At 42.6% G+C, this 22717-nt stretch overlaps 1 protein-coding gene across 14 annotated transcripts in view; it reads left to right on the top strand.

Moving 5' to 3' along the window:
- Window positions 1–22717, top strand: part of TMEM71 (transmembrane protein 71) — a 45389-nt gene that overhangs the window by 11230 nt on the left and 11442 nt on the right. For 11 of the 14 annotated variants that reach the window (XR_013178539.1, XM_077167727.1, XM_077167716.1 and 8 more), the window contains 5 exons: window positions 368–540; window positions 11017–11205; window positions 17179–17254; window positions 20899–20960; window positions 21062–21122. Coding sequence is in view for 13 of the 14 variants with exons in the window: in XM_077167727.1 (XP_077023842.1) it covers window positions 368–540; window positions 11017–11205; window positions 17179–17254; window positions 20899–20960; window positions 21062–21122 (561 nt within the window). In the remaining variant the exon portion in view is untranslated. The remainder of the gene's footprint in view (window positions 1–367; window positions 541–11016; window positions 11206–17178; window positions 17255–20898; window positions 20961–21061; window positions 21123–22717) is intronic. The other 3 variants (XM_077167725.1, XM_077167724.1, XM_077167728.1) reach the window with 2 other exon arrangements.

The following is a 22717-nucleotide window of genomic DNA, read 5'->3' as shown; positions in this document are numbered from 1 at the left end:
ATTAAATTTAAGAGCATGTTTTCCTGGGATACATACAGCCCCAAATCATCACACGCACTAGGAAGGATACCAGAAATAGAAGAAGCTCTGTGTAAGCACGAGCTATGTCCGCATTAGTCTTGTCTCTCCCACACCAGATTGTGAACTTTTCGTACACAGGGTTTTGTCTTTTTCATCATTATACTTGGCACTTAGCCCAGTGGCTGGCACACAATAGAAATTCAGGAAACACCTCTAGAATTAGTGGAGGGAACAAATGAAATGTGTCCCATGTCCTCAGGCTATGAAGATGTTCACTAAATTCTCTGTTTCAAACTTGAGGTGACTGCTATTCAGTATTCGCCATGCTACTTTCATTTCTCTCCAGAATATTTAGAAAGAAAAAGAGAGCCCGCCGTTCTCTTTCCTCTCTCTTCAATATCAGTGTGGCTAACTCTTGGCTACATGGAAGTATCTGCGGTGAGGCTGACTCCTCCCCGAGTGAGGCCCTCTGGTTGGGGAGGGTCAGAAGGCTGGACACTGACCACTGCAATGAAAATGGTGAGTTTGAATTTCCTTTCCTCTGGTGAAATGCCATTTCTCAATGAGTCGTGGCAACTATGTGGTTTTGGACCAATGCAGTATCCAAAGGTGATGGTCATTTTGAAAAAGAAGATGGCCCACATTTTAAAAATTCACCTAAAATCGCTCACACTACTAATACGGTCCAAATGTAACACGTGTCCCTGTAATGCACAATAGCTTAATTTAAATGTATAAATTGTTAAATTGATAATACATGGAGGATCTTTGCACATCTCCAGTGCATCTTTTCTTCATGGGACATGGGTGGAGAAAGGACACTTGAATCAGATTTAGAAGACATGTATTCAAGTCCCAGTTTGGACACATTGGGGGAGTGACTTAACTCTGCTAAATTTCAATTCTCCTCATTTTCAAAACAAGATATGTGTATATAATATTATATATATATAGTCATAAAATGTATGACATGTTTATTTTTAGTTGTATAAATATTACATAAGACAATATATTATTAATGTATGTAATATGCATACACTTAAAGCATTATAAGTAGATAAACATATAATGATGGAAACAAAGATACCTTAATGATTAATGGGATAATGAATGCAAGCCATAGCTCGATGTCTGGTGCTCAAATTGTACTTATAATTATTTTCATTACTAGAGTGGAGATAACAAATATAACAGACACCCACCATTTGCCAGGCACTATGCTAGGTCTGAAGATATGAAGGTGAATACAAAAATACATAACCTCTGCCATCTTGGGCCATATAGCTTACAGGGATATCCAGGGTCTTTGCTAAGTAATTACACAAACAATATAAAACAATTGTGATATGTGAAAGGAAGAAAAGGTTTATAATGGGGATTTGGTCCATTCAGAAAGTCAGGGAAGGCTTCCTTTTGATAGCGTCAGTTGAGCTGACATCTAAATCAAGAGTGGGACTTTTTCTGGGCAGAAGGAAAACGTAAGAGCATCCGGGGTGGAGGAAACACAAAAGTCTTAGGGCAGAGGAGCCCAGCCCGGTTTCTCACGTGAGGAAAGACGGCATGCGTGGTTTGGAGCATGTTGAGTTTAAGTTCCTTTAGGTCATCCAAGGGGCAATGTCAAGGTGATGGCAGTATTTATTTATTTATTTTATTTTATGATTTTTTTTTCTACATGGGCAGGTACCGGGAATCGAACCCGGGTCCTCGGGTATGGCAGGCAAGCACTCTTACCTGCTGAGCCACCGTGGCCCACCCAGCAGTATTTATTATCTGGTGCTCAGAAGGGGCGTCTGAGTCAGAGCTGCACATCTGTGCATCCTCTAGGTGACAGCTGAAGCCAGGGGAGTGGATAACATAGATAAGGGAGAAGATGCAGAGCAGACAGAGGAAAGGGCCTAGGATGGAACTTTGGGCACTCAAACATTGAATGGGTGAACAGAACGGGATCAGCCTGCAGATGAGATAGAGAAGTGGTGTCCAGAGAGGAGGAAGGAAACAGTGTTGTGATATGAAAATTGAGGGAAAATGGTGTTTCAATAAGGAGACAGCAGGCAACACTGGAGAATCACATCACAAAGTTCAGCAAGATGGGGACTGAAATATCCACTGGATTCATCGGCCTGGAGGTTACTGGTGGCGGAGTGAAGGAGGCAGAAGAGAACTGGGAATAGACTGAAGAGAGAGGGGGAGGTATGGAAACGAGCTTGGGATGTTGTGGGGGGAGGGGTTGAGGTATCTGCTGGGCAGGGAAGGAGAGAGACCAGGTGCAGGTGAGTGAGAAGACCAGGTGAGTGAGCTGCCACTTCTTTTCCTCCTCTTTCTGTTGTCAGTGGAAGAGATTTCATTTCATCAACCAGGGGGCCTGAAATAAAAGTAAGTTTGTCCATTTTGATATTTTATATAACCGCTTAACAACCATTCGTTCATTTATTCTACCACTTGTCAAATTCAGTGAGTACCTGCTAAGTGCCAGCCACTGTGTTAAGTGGAGCATTCTTTAAAGCTGAGTAGCATAATGAGCCATTGGCTCACAGAAATGTAGGGGCTGGCAAGGCCAAAACATGTAAGGCAGGCAGGCACCTGGCAACTCAGAGAGGAGCTGATGTTTCAATCTTGAGGCAGAATTTTTTTCTTCTCTGGGAAACCTCAGGTTTTGCTTTTAAGGTCTTCAACTGATTGGATGAAGCCCACACTCACTGTGGAAGGTAATCTCCTTTCCTTAATGTCAACTGATTATAGATGTTAACTGTATCCGTAAAATACCTTCACAACACTTCAATTAGTGTTTGAATAAATAACCGGGTACTATAGGTTAGCCAATTTGTACATAAGACTAACTAGCCCAAATATGTTTGCAAGTAATTATAGTATAATGACTTAAGCACTGTAAGAGATTTGTGAGCAATGTATAGAAATAATGTGAGAGGGCAGTGATTAGCTAGGACTGCAGGAGGCAGGGAGGGTTTCACAGGGAGAGTTTCACAGGAAGGTGACATATGAGTGAGGCTCAGGGTGATGAGAATAGGATGCATGTAAGAGAAAGGGATGAGATGACTTTGGACACAAGGTTGGTGTCATGGATGTGCAATGTGTGCAGTATCACGGGGCCCCATGCTCACAATGTGTGCAGTCTCACAGGGCCCCACACTCAGAACGCTCTCACGCTTCATTTAATGTGCTGCTGACACTCTCTTGGAATTCTTAATCATTTTTTAACAAGGGACCCTGCATTTCCATTTGGCACTGGGATCTACAAATCATGTAGATATGATATGGCTTGAGAAAATAGGAAATAATCAAAAGGCCTTCCATATTACATTAAGAAGGAGTGACAAGGCCGCATTTGTGTTTTAGAAAGACTGCCCTTCCAGCATTGTGGAAGATGGCAGAGGTGTCCTCCTCACACCTCTGTGTGAGGGATGGACTCGATTCATGACCAGGTTTCCTGCGGTACCTACAGCTTCAGACCACCACAAGGGGCAAGGTAGTTAGGGAGATCATACCGAAAAGTGACTCTTGAGCAGTGGCTCCAAGGATGGAGGGAAGCAGCTGGGCAGGTGCCTGGGGGCCGAGCCCTCCAGGCAAGGGCAGAGCAGATGCAGAGGTCTGGGGCTGGGGGCACCTTGGGCTGAGCAAGGGAGGAAGCGGAGGTAGGACCCTGAGAAGTGGGGGTGGGGAAGGCATGTGGGGAAGGAAAACCTGTGCAGCCATCATGAAGGCTTTACCTTCTTGAGTGAAAGGAGAAAACAGTGGAGGGTTTTTGGCAGACGAGCAGCATGATTCCATCTCCGCTTTGATAGGGGGACTCTGGCCGCTGCGTTGGAATCCGATGTAAGAGTTTAGAGTTGGAAGCAAGGAAACGAGTTAAGAGGCTGTTGAAGGAGATGATGGTAGATTGAAACAAGCGGATAATACCAGGGGTGGGGGGTGTTGAAGTGGTGGATTCTGGATACATTTCAAAGGCAATACCAACAGGAATTGCTGATGGGTAAACTGTGGGCTGTGAGAGGAACAGAGGAATCAAGGGTGCTTATTATATGACAAGCACTTATTGCATATAAAATCTTGCTTAAATCTCCCATAAAGCCTTAGGAACAAGGTCATATAATCTTTTTTTTTTTTTTTTGCATGGGCAGGCATCAGGAAATGAACCCGGGTCTCCAGCCTGGCTGGCGAGAACTCTGCCTGCTGAGCCACCGTGGCTCACCTAGGTCATATAATCTTAATTGTAGAAATAGGAAGACACTGAGATGAAATAACGTACCCAAGTTCTTTACTTTATCAACAGCAGAGTTGGAATTCCTCTTAGGCCTGTCTTATTTGAAAGCACAGATGTTGCTCTACTGCCAGTGGAGGATTTGCTTTCCTGTCCACAGTAAAAGCAGCATGGCCCAGGTCCAAAGTGCAAACAAGAGGAGTCACATCATAAAAGAAAACAGCAATTTGAATGTACAGGACTTATATACGTATGATTTCTTTTCAACCTGCTTCCTGGGCGGAGAACTCAAATACTACTTTAGGTTATTATTATTTTTGGAAGTAATAATAGATTCTCAGGAAGCTGCAAAAATAGTAGAGAAGTCCTACATAGCCTTCATCCAGCTTCCCTCACCAGTAACAAAACTGTGCAACTATTGTATACCACCCACACCAGGAAATTGACATTGGCACAATACAATTAATATTTCACAAGTTTGTGTGTGCACTCATTGCTGAGTGTGTGTTTAATACTAAATTAGCCCTAAAAACAGAGTAAGAGCTTAAGTGAAGAAACAATTATTTAAATGAACAAACTATTGATTAAATTGAATGTATTCTCATTCCTCACAATAGCAAGGAGGTATGAGCAAGACAGAGAGAGGGGAAAGAGAAAGGGGCAGTGGGGAGGAACCTGGAAAAACAGACTGTGGAGGAATCTACCATGCCATGCTGAATGTGGATTTTATCTAACCAATCAAGGATCCTTTTGAAGGATTTTAAGCAGGGTGATGACACAATCAGATTTGGATTTTTAATGATTATTGCTGCAGCAAAAATGAAGTGAGGATTGGCTGGAGAATACCAAGATGTAATTCAAAGGCAATGAAAACCAATAAGCACACTAAAGAAATGACTCTGGACAGAGAGGCGGGAAGAGATTTAAGGAATATTTTCAAGGTAGAATTGGCACCTTGGTGACAGATTGATGAGAAGATGGATAGAATCAAAGAAAAATGATGCATTTAATTTGGGGGATGGCAGGAAGAATTCTGCCAGTCACCACAATGAGGTGGACATTATGGCAGGTTCATGAGGACAGTGCACTTTAAAGCTGGGTGGACCTGGAACCACCTTTTCCCACCTTGGGAAAGTTAATTAACTTCTTTGACCCCTGTTTCCTCATCTATGAAAGAAGGAAAATAATCACAGCTACCTTACAGGACTGTTGTGATAATGAAATGCAATAATTCATGAAGAATACCTATCAGCAAAGGGACTAGTGTTCTGCTTAATATATATTAGCTCTAAAATGGGGGTGGGGGGATAAAAAGAACAGATTTTGGGGTCGGGAAAAGAGATAATGAATTCTACTTCATATGGGTTGAATTAGAGGTAACTGTGGGAAACGGAAGGAGCCAGTAGAGGTTTGGAAATGTGAGAAAGGAGCTCAGAAGGAGGGAATGATCTAGAGATATTGATTTGGACACTGAGCTGCAGGGTGGTAGAGGACTTCTGGATAACAGAGGCACCGAGCTGAAGGGTGGGAGAGGACTTCCGGATAACAGAGTCACCTATGGAAAGCAAGTAAATGAGCAGAGGGAGAGTGAGGAAAGGCATTCTGGAGGCCCCACCGGTCATTATCCACGATCACAGAGTATACGGCCCAGCAGCTTCCCAGCCGTCCACACCTGCTCCACCATTGCTTCCCTCCACAGCCTCCAGGAGCATTCCTAGCCTAACCCTATTTTATAGAGGGGAAACCAAGGCAGATTAGATATCTTTTGGGGGAGGGGCAAACAGCTTGTGAGCAGCACGGCTGGATTTTAGCCCAGGAGTCTTGAGCATGTGCTCTCCACCATTACAGTACACCCAGGGAGAGGCTAAGACTTCTCAGGGGAAAACTGCAGAACACGGTGTCATGGAAAAAGAGAAGTTGAGGAAATGGCTCGCAGTGTGAGCTTGACGAAGAGGTCAGTTCAAGTATCCTGTAGCCTAGAAGTGTCTAGCAGAAAAGCTGTGTATGGGATCTTAGATTTGGAAAGCAACATGGAGGTCATCACTCTGACCCCCAGTGTCACTGAGATTGGCACAAATACCTGCGATAATAAGGCATTCCCATGACTTTTTAAAAAGTGAGATATAATTCACATGCCATAAAATTTGTCATTTTAACATGTACAATTCAGTGATTTTCAGAATATCCAGGAGGTGGTACAACCATCAACGCTAATTCCAGAACATTTTCATCACCCCCAAGGAAACCCCATACTCGTTAGTAGTCGTGCCCATTCCTTTCCCCCCAGTCCCTGGCAACCACGAACCTACTTTCTGTCTCTATGGCCTTGCCTGTTTGGGAACTAGCATTACTTTTTTTGTGGGGGTTACATGGTCCGGGAATCAAACCCGGGTCTCCGCATGGAGGGCGAGCATTCTACCACTGACCCCCCCACGTACCCTGGACTAGCATTACTTTTTAAGGTTGATTGTCCCTCTCACTGGCTAATGCTGCTATGGAAATGTCCTGCTTATGTTGACCCATCACATGCCTTTTTGAGGTTCCCAACCCTTGTTTCTAGCCCGGCTTTCTGGGGGAAGTCTCACTTCTGATCAGTGTTTCCCAAAGTGTGAGGAGGGCAGGAGATTTTTCTAAGTATTCAGTAGGAGTGAACATGGAATCACACAATGAGAAAGAAGCTTGACATCTCCTCCTTTACTTTCAGAATTCTTCTGTGACAACCAAGAATGGCTCAGTTTGGCATGTCTATAGCTTTAAGACTGTCTAACGCTTGCTACACTGTCTTGTTTTAACAGAGTGAGAGCAGCCTCTGAGCTTTCTGCTACCACAGCGCAAATTTAATAAGGTCTTTTCACTGCATTTATTTTTACATTTACTTTCTTTTTAGGGCACCCAAGTTATTGCTATGAATTTCCTTTAAAGTAATTCTAAAATGAGGTATTTTAAGAAAATATTATGTGGTTAATATAAGTTTGCTCTGAAATATGACAAAAATCAGGAAAATGATACTTGACTGAATAGAGTTTGGGAATGACTACCATAAAGGTCAGTGTTACATGTATTTCGAAGTTAACATCTAATTTTCTCATAATCACCTCTTCAAAATATGTCCAAACAATTTTTTTTGTCCAAACAGTTTTAAAACAATTTGACCACAGCAGTGCTGCACAAAAAAAATGAAGTGTCCTATTAAAATTCTCATGGTTTCCAAATATCTTCTAAATATAACATATCAAACCACCTTCACCCCCCTCCAAAATCAGTAATTAGTCAACAGTAATTTCATCCTTGCTGTCAACTGTAATCAAGTTTTCCCCAGACTTGTTTTCCAGATTTACCCAAGGTCTTGTGACTTTTATCAGCAGTTTTTGTTTTTGTTTTTTTTTTTCCTGGAAATGTTGCCTAGTTAGAAGAATCAAGAAGAATCCAAAATTAAATTGTTTTACTGCTTTCTCTCTGTGCAATGGAAGCAATCAAAAATTACTTCCCTGATTTTCTCTTGCTTCATTTTTCAGGCTAAAAAGATGTTTTTGGTGCCTTTTTTTTTTTTGTCCTTAGCTCACCCCTTCCCCAGCTGTGTTGAGATACCTTTCCTCATTAGTCACAATTCATCCTTTAGCTGTCGCATTTTGCAGCTACTCAGACCCCAATACAGCAATTCAGGATGAGTTGTCAGAGCCCATGAGTCATAGCAAAAGAGCATCCACGCAGGGAGGACTGAACTGTCGCTGCCAGTCCTGTGAAAACCAAGATGGTTTCAGGCAAGCTTCCCAAGCTGGAGATCTGCTCTTTCCTCTCGAGTCCAGTGCTGCTCCCTTAAATACCTTTGGTGGCACCATCTGTATGTGGCTTGGTGCTGCCCTCCATAGCAAATACTAATGCCCGTTTCACATGCAAGGCTATCGAAATATTATGCTTAGAAGAAACAAAACTATCCTTTTTTAAAGACAGAAGTAAACTATATTCAATTAAATAAATCTGGAGAATCAGAATGAAATTAGTATCTTTAATTATAATACAGCTAGAGCTATTCCTGTAATGTTTTCTGCATTAGGTTGGAGAAAAAAAAATGTCAGCTAGGAATGGTGTGAATTGAGGGCAAATCATGTCTTTTTGAACATGAAGCAACTTGCCCACCATTTATAATGTTAAAAATTTTGTGATTCTCTTGCTTAATGCTATCTCTTCTTTTAGAAAATTCTGTAGACAATTTCCCAGACTCTAAATAAGATACATTTTTAATTTCCTCTAACTCTCAACAACAAAACTATAAGTTCCACAGAATGGCCTTGGGCACTGAGCTGGGATATGGTTACTGTCACAATCTCCCCACTCGTGAAAACACAACCGGCCACGAAGGCCCCAGCTCTTTCTCATTCCCAGGGTAACTGTTCTAGTTTGCTAGCTGCCGGAATGCAACATACCAGAGACGGATTGGCTTTTAATAAAAGGGGATTTATTTTGTTGGTTCTTCAGAGGAAAGGCAGCTAACTTTCCACTGAGGCTCTTTCTTACGTGGAAGGCACAAGATGGTCTCTGCTGGTCTTCTCTCCAGGCCCTTGGGTTCCAACAACTTTCCCCGGGGTGACTTCTTTCTGCATCTCCAAAGGCCTGGGCTGAGCTGCTAGTGCTGAGATGAGGAATGCCGAGCTGCTTAGGCTGTGCTACATTGTGTTCTCTCATTTAAGCACTAGCCAATTAAGTCAACATCACTCATTGTAGCAGACACGTCTCCTAACTGACTGCAGATGTAATTGGCAACAGATGAGGTTCACGTACTGTTGGCTTATGTCTGCAGCAACAAGACTAGGTATGCTCACCTGGCCAAGCTGACAACTGAATCTAACACAGTAACTTGATCACCTCGCCTGCTCTGGAGCAATCCAGGGTCTCCTCCGTGGCCTGGGCATTACCAGCCGGTCTGTGTGTTTCACCCTCCACCGCTTCCTTTCCCTGTGCAACCAGCAGTGATGCCGCCCAGGGGCTGAAGGCTGGAGGTGGGATGGTGGAAGGGAAGCTGCGGGGCTTCAGGGTTTCCCGGGTCCCGAGACTCCCTGGCTCAGAGTCCAGGCTGAGGAGGGGGCCAGGCAGCCGCAGGCGGAGTCAGCCGGGCAGAAGGAAACCATTCTCCCTGCTTGAAGCCTCGACCTCAGGTTGGCTTGGCCAACCTGAGGGATGGGGATTCGCCCATTATCCCTATGGTTTTTGTAGCCTTGTTGTAACAGGTCCAAGTTGGATTTGGGGAACAGTAATTTCACACATCTCAACTTCCCTGATCTCATCACCACTTTCCAGTCATTGACATATATTATGGAATACTGATATAAGTTCAGTGCTAACTGCTGGGGACTGGGCAGGTGGGGTGGCTTTGTCCTCAAGGAGCTTATGGTCTAGTAAGGGAGACAAACACTAAAGGAGTAATCAAACAACTGACACATCATATGGTCTATAGCTATATATTCATTACGTAATTATGAATTTAGATTTGCCATGAGAAGACAGATAACAGTGTTTTGGTGAGAGTAACAGCTCCAGGAGAAAACAGACAGATGCTCCTCACTTTTAAGCACTTAGCAGAGTTGCAGAAAGAAGTCTAACGCTCAGAATACCTTATGCATCCTGGGTCTCCTCTCTTTGTGACAGGCTTTCTCAAACTTGAAGTTATTGGCATTTGGGGGCTCGATAGTTCTCTATTATAGGGCTCTGTTCTTTGCATCGTGAGAACATCCCTGGACTCAACCCACTGGATGCTAGTAGCATCCCCCCCCCAACTCCAATTGTGACAAACAAGATGTTTCCAGACATCGCCAATGTTCCCTGGAGGGAAAAATTCCCCCCAGTTGAGGACCGTGCTTGATGAGGACTGCAGGTGTGTCATGGCATTCACAGTCACTTACAGCTCCTGGAATCGGGGACTAGCCATCTCTCAAATTGTTCACTTCAATTAACTTTATAACACACAAATCTTACCGTGTTACATTCGTGCTCGGAATTATTTGATGGATCCAAAATGCCCACAGAGTACATCTTTGCTCCTGAGTGTAATCCGTGGGGCCTGGCATCATTTGACTATAGCTAGCAGTATAGCCAGAACCATGTCCCAGGGATCTGGCCTCTGGAAATACTTCTCTTTTTTTGAGCTATGCCATATATGTAAGTGGATGCTTGTTATATATTATCCAGTACTTCAAATATTTATAGGAAGAGGATTTCCTCATCTCCCCAACCAGAATGCAAGTGTCATAAGGATAGAGACATCTTTCTAATTTATCATTGTACCCCAGAAGCTAGCTCATAGCTAGATCTTAGGCTATACTTCATGACTTCCTTCCAAGGATACTGTAGATGTTATCATAGATTCAAAGCATGCATTATTTTGTCTATAGAGTTTCACAGAAGTGTTTGTATAGTGTCACTCTCCCTCAGAAGCCTTCCATGGCTCCTCATTGCCTGCAGCATAAAGTCCAAACTCCTCCTCAGAGAATTCAGTGCCTTCTCTGATCTGTTCTCATTGTAGTTTCCCAGCTTCATCTTCCACTGGCTTCCCCTTGTCCCTTGGTCTAAGCACACTGGAGTAGGCTTCATTTTCCAAACTTTCACGCGTCTGGTCTTTGCTCCTCTATACTGTATATCCTCCCTCATTCAGCCTTCAAGATGAGGACAAACTGAAATGCCATGCCATTCAGGCACCTCTCTCCCATCCCACTCCAACATCGTATTACTGTCACCATCCTCGTGAGCCGTCACCCACTGAACACAGGCGCCCTTCTGCCTTCCAGGAGGAGATTTTGTCTGTCCTTCTCTGCCTGATGACTGGGAGCCTGGGAAGCAGAATGTGGAGTCTGCAGAATCCTCTTTTTCCAGCCACATGATACCTGAGCCGCCCAGAGAAAGCTCCCCTGGCTCATCTCCTCAGACCCACTTGACGGCATCTCAACATTTTCAAGAGACCATTTGGGATCGTTCAAGTGAGTTCAGAGCTGTTTTTTTTTTTTCCTCTTTGCCACACCCAAGAAATTCTTGCTTTCCGGGCTTGGGGATGACTTAGAGATGACTAATGTCATCTGGGAACTGGTATCAACCTGTGCTAGGAGGGAGCAGCCGGGTCGCTGGGAGCAGCCGGGTCGCTGGGCGGAGCCAGCTGACGTACAGCGGGGGAGGCGGGGCCCTTGGGGTGTGACCCGAGAGGCATCAGAAGGACAGTACCTGCAGGGTTTTATTTTTTAAAAGCCCAAAGACATAGGCAAAATGTCAGACTTTGATGAAAATGGGTAGTGATCGTTTTTCTCTTCATACTTACTTGGAAATTTATATAGTCCATTATAAGGGGAAAAAAAGAAAGAAAAAAGCATCCATTCACGCCATGACCCTGGCAAGGAAATGTCAAAAGATAAAGGGTATTTCCTGACACAGAAGCTTTAATTAACCAGCAAAAAGTGGCAGAAACAGCTTTCTCACAGCTCCAGAAAACAGCTAAAGAATTATAGTACCAAGAGCAAGTGCCAAATCAAGAAAAATGCTGCTTAAAAGTGGTAGGACCGCGTGGCATCCCAGCCGGCCTCTCCCCACCCCTCACTGCCTGGGCACAGAGCTGGCCACATGTCCAGAGCGGGTCCCTGGTCCTGGTTCTAGGGAAAGCAGAGCAACCTGTTTGCGTGTACTGGGAACATGTGTGCCCCGCCCAGTGTGTCTGGTGGTGGCTGAGGGACTTGTGGCCAGTAGGCTCTCCGAGCAGTCCTGTGGAACGCGGTGGGAAAGTGCTCACACCACGCTGCCCGGGGCAGGGGGTTCCTTATTGGAGGACACACAGTGCAGTGCCCAGGACTGTGAGAAGACTATTTCCTAGGGAAGGGGGACATTTAGAATTGTGTATTGGAGGAATTCCTGGGCTGCACATGCATACCCAAGATAAAACACAAGTGCACGAAAGTATTAGGGAGGCTCCTGGCCTGGAGCTTTTCTCTAAACTCACTGCATGGCCAGTCTATGAAGATAAGCACTTGCACAGGTCAGTGTGCAGACTGGGGAAGGTGTCTCCTTCTACTTCTCCCTCTCCTTTCCCGTCCCCTCCTCTTCCTTTTCTTTCTCCTTATCCTTCTTGTTAACTCCTGGTAGTGAAAGCTCTGTTATAGCCTAGTAGATGCACACTTAAGGAACATTTGTCTCAGAGTCTTAATTCCAGCAAAAATACATTAAAATATAAAACTTTGCAGGTTTCAACAAAAGGTTCCAAACACACAAAGAGAGAAGTTGCAATGGCCCAAGCAAAACGGATGATTAAAACACTAGAAACTGCCATGACGGTCTGGACCCAGGACATACCAGACAAAGACTTTTAAAAAATGGTCCTAAATGTGAGCAAAGAGCTAAAAGAAAACATGAGCATAGAACTAAAGGAAATCAAGAAAATGATAAATGAACACAAAGAGAGTATCAATGGTGTTTCAGTTTGCTAAAGCTGCCAGAGTGCAATAAATCATAAATGGATTGGCTTTTTCAAAGGGGATTTATTAAGTTACAAATTTACAGTTCTAAGCCCATGAAAAATATCTGAATTAGGCATCCAGAGAAAGATACCTTGATGCTAAAGAAAGGCTGATTGCATCAAGGGTTTCTTTTTCACATGGGAAGGCACATGGTGACGTTTATTGTTGGATTAGTCAGGATTTTCTAGAGAAACAGAACCAACAGGAGAGATCTGTAAGTATGAGATTTATATAAAGGTGTCTTATCCAACTGTGGGAATGGAAGAGTCCACAATCCGTAGGACAGGTTGTGAAGCTGGTAGCTCCAATGAAAGGCCTTGAGGAACTCCACAAGAAGGGCTTGCTGGCTGAAGAGGCAGTGAAAAAGTCTCTCTTCTTCACTAGCCCTCAACTGATTGGATTATTTCATTTGTGAGAGACACACCCTTATTGATTGCAGATGTAATCAGCCACAGCTTCAATCAACTGACTGATGATTTAATAAACCAGCCTTCCAATTTATCAACCAGCCATGAAATATCCCTGCAGCAATGATCAGTGCTTGCCTGATCAGGCAACTGGGCACATTGCCTGGCAAAGCTGACACCAGCACCCAACCATCACGGTTGTCCTTCTCTCCTGGCTTCCGGTTTCACCTTCTGATTCTAGTGGTGTTCTCTCCCTAGGAGTGTCTCTGGGTCCTTTCATAGAGCAAAAGCTTAGCATCTGGGGCATCTTTGCATGCATCTCCAAACGTCTGTTTCTGAGCTTTCTCCAAAACGTTCTCCCTTTAAAGGATTCCAGTAAGCTAATTAAGACACACCTTGAATGGGCAGGGTCACATCTCCATGGAAACAACCTAATCAAGAGGTTCTATCCATGACAGGTCTACACCCACAAGATTGGGTTAGAAGAACATGCATGCTTTTCTGGGGTAAAACCAGCACAAATAAAGTGATGGAAATTATGAAATGGAACCAAACAGAGCTGAAGACAACAGTAACAGAAATTTAAAATTCCCTAACAGGGTTCTATAGCAGATTGTGGCTGGTAGAAGAATTAGTGAACTTGAAAAAAAGACAATTGAAATTATCCAGTCTGAGGAGCAAAAAGAATGAAGGAAAGTGAACAGAGCCTCAGGAACTTTTGAGATACCATCAAGTATGCAATATGCACATTGTAGGAATCCCAGAAGAAGGAGAGAGAAAGAGACTGAATATTCTAAGAAGTAATGGCTGAAAACTTCCCAAATTTAACAAAGGACAGAATATAAATGTGCAAGATGCTCAGCGAACTCTAAAAAGCATAAACCCATATAGACCCATGCTGGCATATTAAATTCAAACAGTCAAATGCCAAAGATAAAGAGAAAATTCTGAAAGCCACAAGAGAGGAACAATGTGTCACCTACAAGGGAGCCTCGATAAGATTCCATTCAATTTCTCATTGAAAACTATGGGGTCAAGAGGACAGTGGGGTGACATATTTAAACATCTACACACACAAACTGCTACCCAGGAATTCTATATCCAGCAAAATTGTTTTCAAATATGATGGAGAGATTAAGACATTCCCAGATAAATAAAAGCTTAGGGAGTTTGTTGCTACTCGGCTGGCCCGGATAAGAGACGCTAAAAAGATTTCAGATTGGAACGAAAGACAATAGACATGAGGCTGCATGAAGACATAAAGATCTCCTGCAAAGATAATGACGTGGGTAAATATAAATGCCAGTCTTATTAATATTTTTGGTTTGTAGCTCCATTTTTCTTCCTACAGTATCTTTAAGAGGCAAATGCATAAAATATAACAATGAATTAGTAACTGGGGACTTGTAATGTATGAACGTGCAATTCGTGACAAGAACAACATAAAATTGGGGGGATGGAGGAGTATAGGAAAATAGCATGTGGGAACTATTGAAATTAAGTTATTGAAGCAAATGAAATTGTTATAGATTTAGGATGTTAAATGGTAACTACTAAGAAAATATCAGAGAATGTGTAAGCTCTTTGAGATGGAAATTAGAGAACAGACTGCCAGGGGCAGGGAAATGGGAAGTTATGCATGACAGGTATAGGGATCTGTGGGGGAGATGAGAAGGTTTTAGTAATGAAAGTTTTCGAGGGTACCCCGACACAGTGAAGGTAATGAATCCCCACGAACGATACGCTTGAGATGGGAAAGTCCTGTTGCATATATGTTTCCACAATTGAAACCAAACAAAGAGCCACTAAAGAAATAATGGCAATTAAATGCAATGCATGATTCTGGATGAGACCTAGCAAGGGAGAAGAACGAGCTCAATGAGACATTACTGGGACCGATGAAAAAATTTAGATATATACTATAAGCTGTATATTCTGCAAAGAATCCAAAGGCCTCCCCCATTCCCCCAGCTTGTTGACATTTAGTTTTGGCATAATGCCTTTGTTACATTCAGTGGAAGCATACTACAATGTGTAAGTTTTATATTAATGTTAAATTTCTTGAACTTGATAACTGCACTTGAGGTGGTTACATAAGTAGCATTCTTGTTCTTAGGAAAGTACATGGCAGCATTAAGTGTTCTAAAAGCCTGACGTGCACCGCCTATGTTCAAGTGTCCAGAAAATGGATTGGCAAATAGACGGATTAGATGGGTAGATAAGAGGATGGATGGCTGGATGGATAGAAAGGTGATTGATAGATAGATAGACAGACAGATAGATAGATAAATTATGTAGATGGCAAAATGTTAAATTGGTGAATATAAGTATCTGGGGAGGGTAGGAGTATGTTGGAATCTCTATATGGGGTTTGTATTATTTGTGTTACTGTCTGGTAAGCTTGAAAGTATTTCAAAATAAAATGTTTTACCAAAAAGCATGGGTGGATCCAAGGATTCAAAAAGTCACCAGGATTTTGTCAGTTTCAATCATTTGGTGTCTCCTTTTCCGTGTCGCTTTTCTCTTTAATAGACCATCTCTCTCTGCATGCTGTTCTCCAGTGTATAAATTCCCCTGTGCCTATACTTCCCAGTTGTCAGTTCAGTAGAAAGAGATGATATCATTATAGAGTTATTGCAAGGTGCTCAGATTGAGTTTAATTCATTTGGGGGAAGGATCCCATTTCCATGATTAAACCCCTCATTTTGTTGATAAATGTGTGAAGCTCCAAATAGCTCTTCAGGAGAGAAATTGGGGAAGCCAGTCATTCCCCCCAAAGCACAGACTAAGACAAGGAGAGAGGAGATTCTCCAAGGAAAATATGGGTACTGTCACCAGAGAACAGTAAATAGACATGATGTCCACTATTCGCAATGAGCAGCCACGTGGGATATACAGAGAAATAAAACAGCAACTTAAATTCAGCGTGAAAAGAGCTCAGCTGAAGACCTGACTGAATTATTATAAGAGTACAGTGAAGGAGCAGCTAAGGGTCAGGGGGAGGTTGGAAGAATCCAGGTAGACTGCCCGAAGGAGGTTACACTTGAACTAAACATAGTAGGTACTAAGTAAATAGTACTGAGTGATGAATCGGAATAACTTATCCCAAAATCATACATCTTATATCTTTGTATAAATTGAATTTAAACCTTTAGCATCCAAGTCTAGTGATCTTTGCAGTTTTTCAAGTGGGGTTATTTCTGCATTGGAATGGTTTCCAAATTCCACATGAAATCAAGGGAGCCTAAAAATAGAGACACATTTTAGAAGGATGGCTGAGTGTTCAACTGAACCCACAATAATTTGTTCAATCCGTGCTATTCATGAAATTCTCTACATTTGCAGTGATTTCATTCCCTACTGCTACCGAATGTCAATCTTTCCCCCATGTTAGAGGCTAAATGGGTTCTATGAGCTGACCCAATCCTCATTCATGGCAAAAATAACTACATTCATACCATGAAGCCATTCCAAGTTTAAGACAACAGTTGCAAAATTGAATTTCTGAAGAATTTGGGAAAAATTAAGTTGAGGTCTGTTTATACTTTCCTTTCAATCTTTATGTGATAATCATTAAGCAGCTTGGATTTCTTTTAGGTGATTAGGGTAAAATTCAGGTCCTGACTGCTTTAACTGTTATGCTTATAACTATGGTCTGTAGGTATTGTACAGTAGCATGGATTTGCAGTTGTTTCTATGTGGCAGGGCAGCGCTGAAAGATTTTACTGACAGCAAAAAGTTTGCCAATGACAAATAGTCCGTCACATAGGTTGTCTTTTTGTGGCCTTTAGAAATTCCCAGGAGGCCTACTTGGGCTTCTCTTTCTCTACCCAATTTTAGGCAAAACTTTATGTTCTGGCTGGAAGTGGTTTTGAAATCTTGGCTCTGTGACCTCATAATGGAATGACCTTGGACAAATATCATCATTTCTCTAGAGAACTTAGATAGTGGTATCTATCGCGCGAGGTATCCTAAATTGTAGGATGTTGTTCCAAGTTTATTTAATCAACCATGATTTCTAATTTATTTATTTTATTTTTCTCATTAGGAACCAGTTTGTTGGATGAGGTCTCTTTTCAAGCAATCCTGCTTGCTGTGTGCTTAATTATTTCTGCATGTGCAAGGTAATTCAGATTTTATTTTCATGCAGCATTATTTCATAATGAAAGAAGCTGTAATTGATTGATGGATTCTTTGCCTTAGGTAGCTCTGTGCTTAGGATATGTTCATTTTCTCCCCATGGTAAATGCTCCTTTGTTTATTACCTTCTCTTCTCATCATTTCATACACATGCAAAAACCAGTACATATTGCTTAAAATTCAATTTTACCATCTAACATCCTAAGTTTAAAGCCTCAGGACTTCCTATTACCGATATGGTTTAAACACCTCTGCTTGGGGTTCAGGGGCATGTGGAATCCCACTAGGGGACTTGGGGTCCCCCAAGGATTCCACCTTTCTATTGCATTTTTGTATCCTATCTTGAACTCTCCATTCCAGGGAAGCTCGCTTGGTGTCTCAGAACATGTACTGCTCATGGATGATTATATGTGTGTTTCTAATCTACCCACCGTCTGGTATGTCCTTCCCCGGTCTTTCTGTCCTTTCCTTGCCCACGTCTTCAGCGATCAAGTCCATTCTGTGCCAAGCCCACTGCTGTCACAGGGCCTTTGCACTTGCAATTCACCCTGCCCAGTACAGCCTTCTAAAGACAACCTCAAAAAGTGTGCTTTTACTTCTTTCTGGAATTTCTTCAAATGTCAAATCATCAGAGAGACCTTCTCTGACAATATAATGCAAATGTATTTAAACCCAAATAAACCCCTGATCACCACCTGGCATATTATTTGTTCACCTGTTTACATGTTAATGATCTATTGCTCCCTACTAGAATGTGAATCCCCTAAGATTGTGTGCCTCCCTCACTGCCCTACCCTTGGGGTGTCAGGCACCACCGATGTTTGTTGAATCAATGAAACAAGGGAGACTGGGCAGTTCCCAGTTCTCTCAGTCCTTGTTCTCTAGTCGCCAGGCGCTGCCTGCTCTCGAGTCGCATCTCTTGAGGGTCAGCTACCTCAGCCTCACTTGGTGGAAGTGATATTTAAAAAATACAAAGTCCTAGATCCCAACCCTTGAGATACCAATTTAGATCTGGTGAGAATCAGTCTTGTAAAACAAGCTTTCCAGATGATTATGAGGCTTGAGAAGCATTTTTAGAGTACAATAGGACCAGAGGGACAAAAGGAGAAAAGGGTTCTGTGATTACAAATAAATTTTGCCAAGTTCTGCACTGAATATCCCAAGTTGGAGAATCATAATATGCGTTAGCATAATAAAGGATCAGTGAAGTATTGTAGTGAAGAAACACTTTAACTTTGTTTAACTTAGTGTTTCCCAGAGTAAGTTGATCCCAGAACCCTTCCTTTTATTTCACAGGACTACTAATGAAATGCTTCCCTTAGGGTACTTCATGTAGATACTTCCCCCTCAGGGGGCTGGAGCTTAAACTCCCCAAGCTTTTTAGTATGAGCTGTAGCTGCTTTTGGGTCCTAGCTGAGTTGGGTCCTAAGAATAGAGTTTGGGAACAAGGGAAAAGTTCCCAGTTTACAACTGAGGAAGCTGGCGAGCACTATCTTGACCAGGTGGGGTGGAGGGAACATCACGAGTGATGAGATGTGTGGATAACTTGCTCCCTTGTGCCAGTACCAGACTCTCCTGATTACTGTAGCTTTGTACTAAGTTTTGAAATTGGCAGTATGAGTCCTTCAACTTTATTCTCTTTTGTAAAATTGTTTTGGCTATTCTGGGTTTCTTGCACATTGGTGTTTTTTTTTGTAATAACAAGAAAATGGAAACAGCCCAATAAAGGACTGGATAAATAAGTGAGGTATGGCCATGCAATGGAATCAGGTAGAGCTGGGAAGAGAAAGCGAGTGCTAGGGCTGGATGATAGACTTATACCAATAAGAAAGATTTCCAAAATATCCATTATTTGTAATTATTCATTATAAGTAGGTATATGCATTGAATCAATGAATACTAAGGTATGCCTTCTAGTCTCATGATCCCTATTGGTATATCATTTTCTTTGGAATGATTTTCTCTCTACTTTTCCTTTATTATACTTCATTTATGTAGTTATGAGTGTGAAGTATATTTTTTATGAAGTTAATTTCAGGATAGGAGGAGATATTATGAAATGCCTGTCATTGAAAGAGAGCGTAGGGTCCCAGGGTCCGGGAGGCACTGACACAGTCGACACTGCTGCGGGGTCCTAGGGGAGGAGCTCGCCTAGACCTCCGCGTCCCTCAGCGCTGGCTCGGATTCAGGTATTTCTTAAGACTGGATCATTAACAGATTTTATGCTTAACAGATTTTCCTTCCCCCCTGTGTAAACCTCCTCAAGTCCCCAGTGCGATCTTTAGAAGACCCCGTCAGCCTTCAGGTTTTAGCACAGAGCTTTCAAATAGTCTCCTCCTCTCTCTCCTCTCGTCCATTCCGCTTTCCGAGCACCGGCAACGTCAGATCCCGGGCAGCCCCTGCCCCGCCAGCCGGGTCCTCCTAGCCCCTGCCTTTGCAAATGTTCTTCCCAGGCCTGGAGGGGCTTTCTCCTTACATCCACCCAGGAAACCTCTGCTCCTGTTTTGATACTAGACTGCCTTAGCTGTCCTCTTAGTTTTATTCTTTCCTCTTTTTTTATTTCCTTAAATGTTTATTTGTATCAGTATGGACTCATGGATATTTGTTTGTCATTTTGAGCTATAACCCAATACTACACTATTTATTTATTTATTCCTCAAATTGTTCCATCTTTTGGCCCTTGGGCACTCGTTCCATTCGGTCCCTGTCACCCTTTCACATGCCTTCCTTGTTCTGTGAGCACTTCCTTATTTTCTGTGCTTTGAGATGTTACAGGCTCATGTAACATCTGCCCCAGCCCTAGAATCAGCATTTCTCCAAGGAGTGCTGGTCCCTTTTTATTGGAAAATAGTTTTAGAAACCCAGATCTGGGTGTAGGGTATGCTCATTGCTATCGGGGTATTGCTTGCAGACTTTCTCAGCACACAAAGCTGAAAACACGTGTGTGCCTACTAATCCATGTGGACAGACATATCTACCATCAGCTCTGTTTCTACCCATCAGTGTCTGTATTAAGCTAAATGTGATTCATACTTGTATCTCCAACCGGGTGGTTCATTCCAGCCTTGCCCCCTTGTCTACCTGTAACCTCCCTCCCCGCCAGTCAGCCCCCAGTTCCCCACCTTCAGCAAGCCCAGCAGACACACATAACCCTCATGAGAAACAAACTTACCGATTACACTCAGTGCTACGTGCAGTTCCGTTTGTCTTTAGTCTTACAGTTTCCAGTTGAAACACCCCTTTCGAAACTCACTTAGGGCAGCACCTTTCCCCCCACCTCCTTCAATGAGGCTATGTCACACATTGGAAATGCAGTTGGATTCGTTCGTTCGCATGTGGGTGTTCATTTGTTCCAAGAGTGTTTGTTGGAAAGACTATCCTTTCTGCATTGAATTGCTTTTGCACCTCTGTCAAAAATCAGTTAACTATATTTACTCGGGTCTATTTCTAGGTTCTCTATCTGTTCCATTCATCTGTATGTCATCATTTCACCAATAACATGCTATCTTCTTTACTGTAGATTTACAGTAAGTGTTGAAATTATAAGTATATATAAATATCAAAGAGCATCTTATGTATTGGAAATCCATAATCAGTATGCTAAACCCAAGTAATGCTGTTATTTCAGATGGTTTCTGGAAGGAATATTGGCCAGTTTCTTCACTTGCTCATTGGTGATAGCTATGGCTTGTAAGTAGCCATTTCCCAAATTACTGCCCTTATTCCTGTATTTCATTCCAATATTTGTCATTTTGAAATAATTCTTAAATGATCTCTCTTTCTCACCCAAGATGTTGTCAAATCGTTGTTTCTCAGCCTTGTCAGCTATTTCAGGGCCACCACTTCTGCTTGGTAAGTGTTGCATGTTTTACCATCATTGTCTGAACATCATGACCATAATCTGGTATCTGAGGATGGTTTATGCTGAGTGATACATGGCAGTGGCCACCTACAGGAAAGGTCTTCAGTGTTCATCCTGGGAAATTCTTTCTGTTACCAATAAACTCTAATAGACCTTCCTGCTTCCTAAAATCTTGCAAAGAAATAGATAGAATTAATTTTTATGGCAGCAAGACTTAGGAAATAATGTGAAAAGATGTGTTCTTTTAAATCATCTTGAAAGTGATTTTTTCAATTTATAGCATTGCGTTTTATAAATACCTCCTATCAAGAGACCTTGATCTTATGGTTCCCCAAATAGCTGGCAAACTGCCTATGAAACGATCAGAGTCACGAACTATGGCTTCTCTACCATCTCGACTCACTTAATGATCCCCCTGTGTGCTAACTGCACTGGTGCAGCATATTTTAAAGAGTGAGTGGGGTCTGGGTGAGATGCCTGCAGAATTTCAAACAGTCTGCAAAACACCATCCCCGGCTAGATGGATCGCGTTAATTACAGTCACTTCAACGGGGCTGCCAGAGGCCAACTCCCACAGCTTGGAGATTGAGGTCTGTAATTCAAATTAGTTTATCGGCCTTTGCTCTTGACGCTGCGTTGCCCTGTTTATGAAATCTTTGTGTTAATTCTGAAATCCCCAAAAGAGCTTAGTGAAAATTTATTTTGTTCAGCATTCTAGCCAATATTGATCTACAGACAATTTGAATGACGCATCCCCTAATAATTTCCTGGCATCCCAGGTATCAGGGGGCCATTGATCTAGCTAAGAATTTCTTAACCTGATAGTTACAGAATTGGGTCCTAGGGTAATGCAAGACATCCTGGTAAATTAATGACAGCTGTTTAAAATTCTTCTAAAATGGCTCCTTGCCTCCCTCTTGCTAAAGGTTGGCATCTGTGTTTATGCAGAGGCCTAAAGTGTTGGTTCTGTGCTGTTAACCATGGGTTGGCACATATGCCCAGCGCTATGGGTTGAGATGACTCACGCATCATGGCTGAGTGTCCTGGGATAACTGCTAATGTCCAACAGAAAGAGCCAAAGAGCCATTTTGAAAACCGACTTTCAGAAATGTAAACACTTATTAAGATAGAGCTGTCACTTGGGCAACTTGCATAAATCCCTTCTCTTTGGCTTTTAAGTGAGCATGTACATTCCTTTGGAAAGACTGAAGTGTCCTCTTGATGAGAATATCTGTAATGAGAGGGGAGTTTCTCAAAGCGTGGCTTGGGGGACAATCTGCTCTAGAATCAACCTGGGAGATTATTTTAAAAAGAAATTTTTGAAACCCTACTTCAGACTTAATGGATCAAAATTTCAGAGGGGACTTCAGTTTTAACAAGCTCTCCTGGTAATTCTTTACACATTAACTAGGAGAACCTGGAAAGATGATTCCTTCATCACCTATACCCCTTGACCTCTAAACTGGCAACACCAAACCTACCAAACTTAAGGTAGATGCTCTGCTGCGCTGGGTGCCAGCTCAGCTCAGCAGGCATCTGTGGAGTCTCTAGTGTGAGTCAGTCACTGTGGCTGGGAACCTGAGGC

Source organism: Tamandua tetradactyla, chromosome 6 (genome assembly GCF_023851605.1).
Source record: "Tamandua tetradactyla isolate mTamTet1 chromosome 6, mTamTet1.pri, whole genome shotgun sequence".
NCBI lineage: Eukaryota > Metazoa > Chordata > Mammalia > Pilosa > Myrmecophagidae > Tamandua > Tamandua tetradactyla.
Note: the sequence above shows the minus strand (reverse complement) of the source record. Positions and strands in the feature narration are given on the sequence as shown.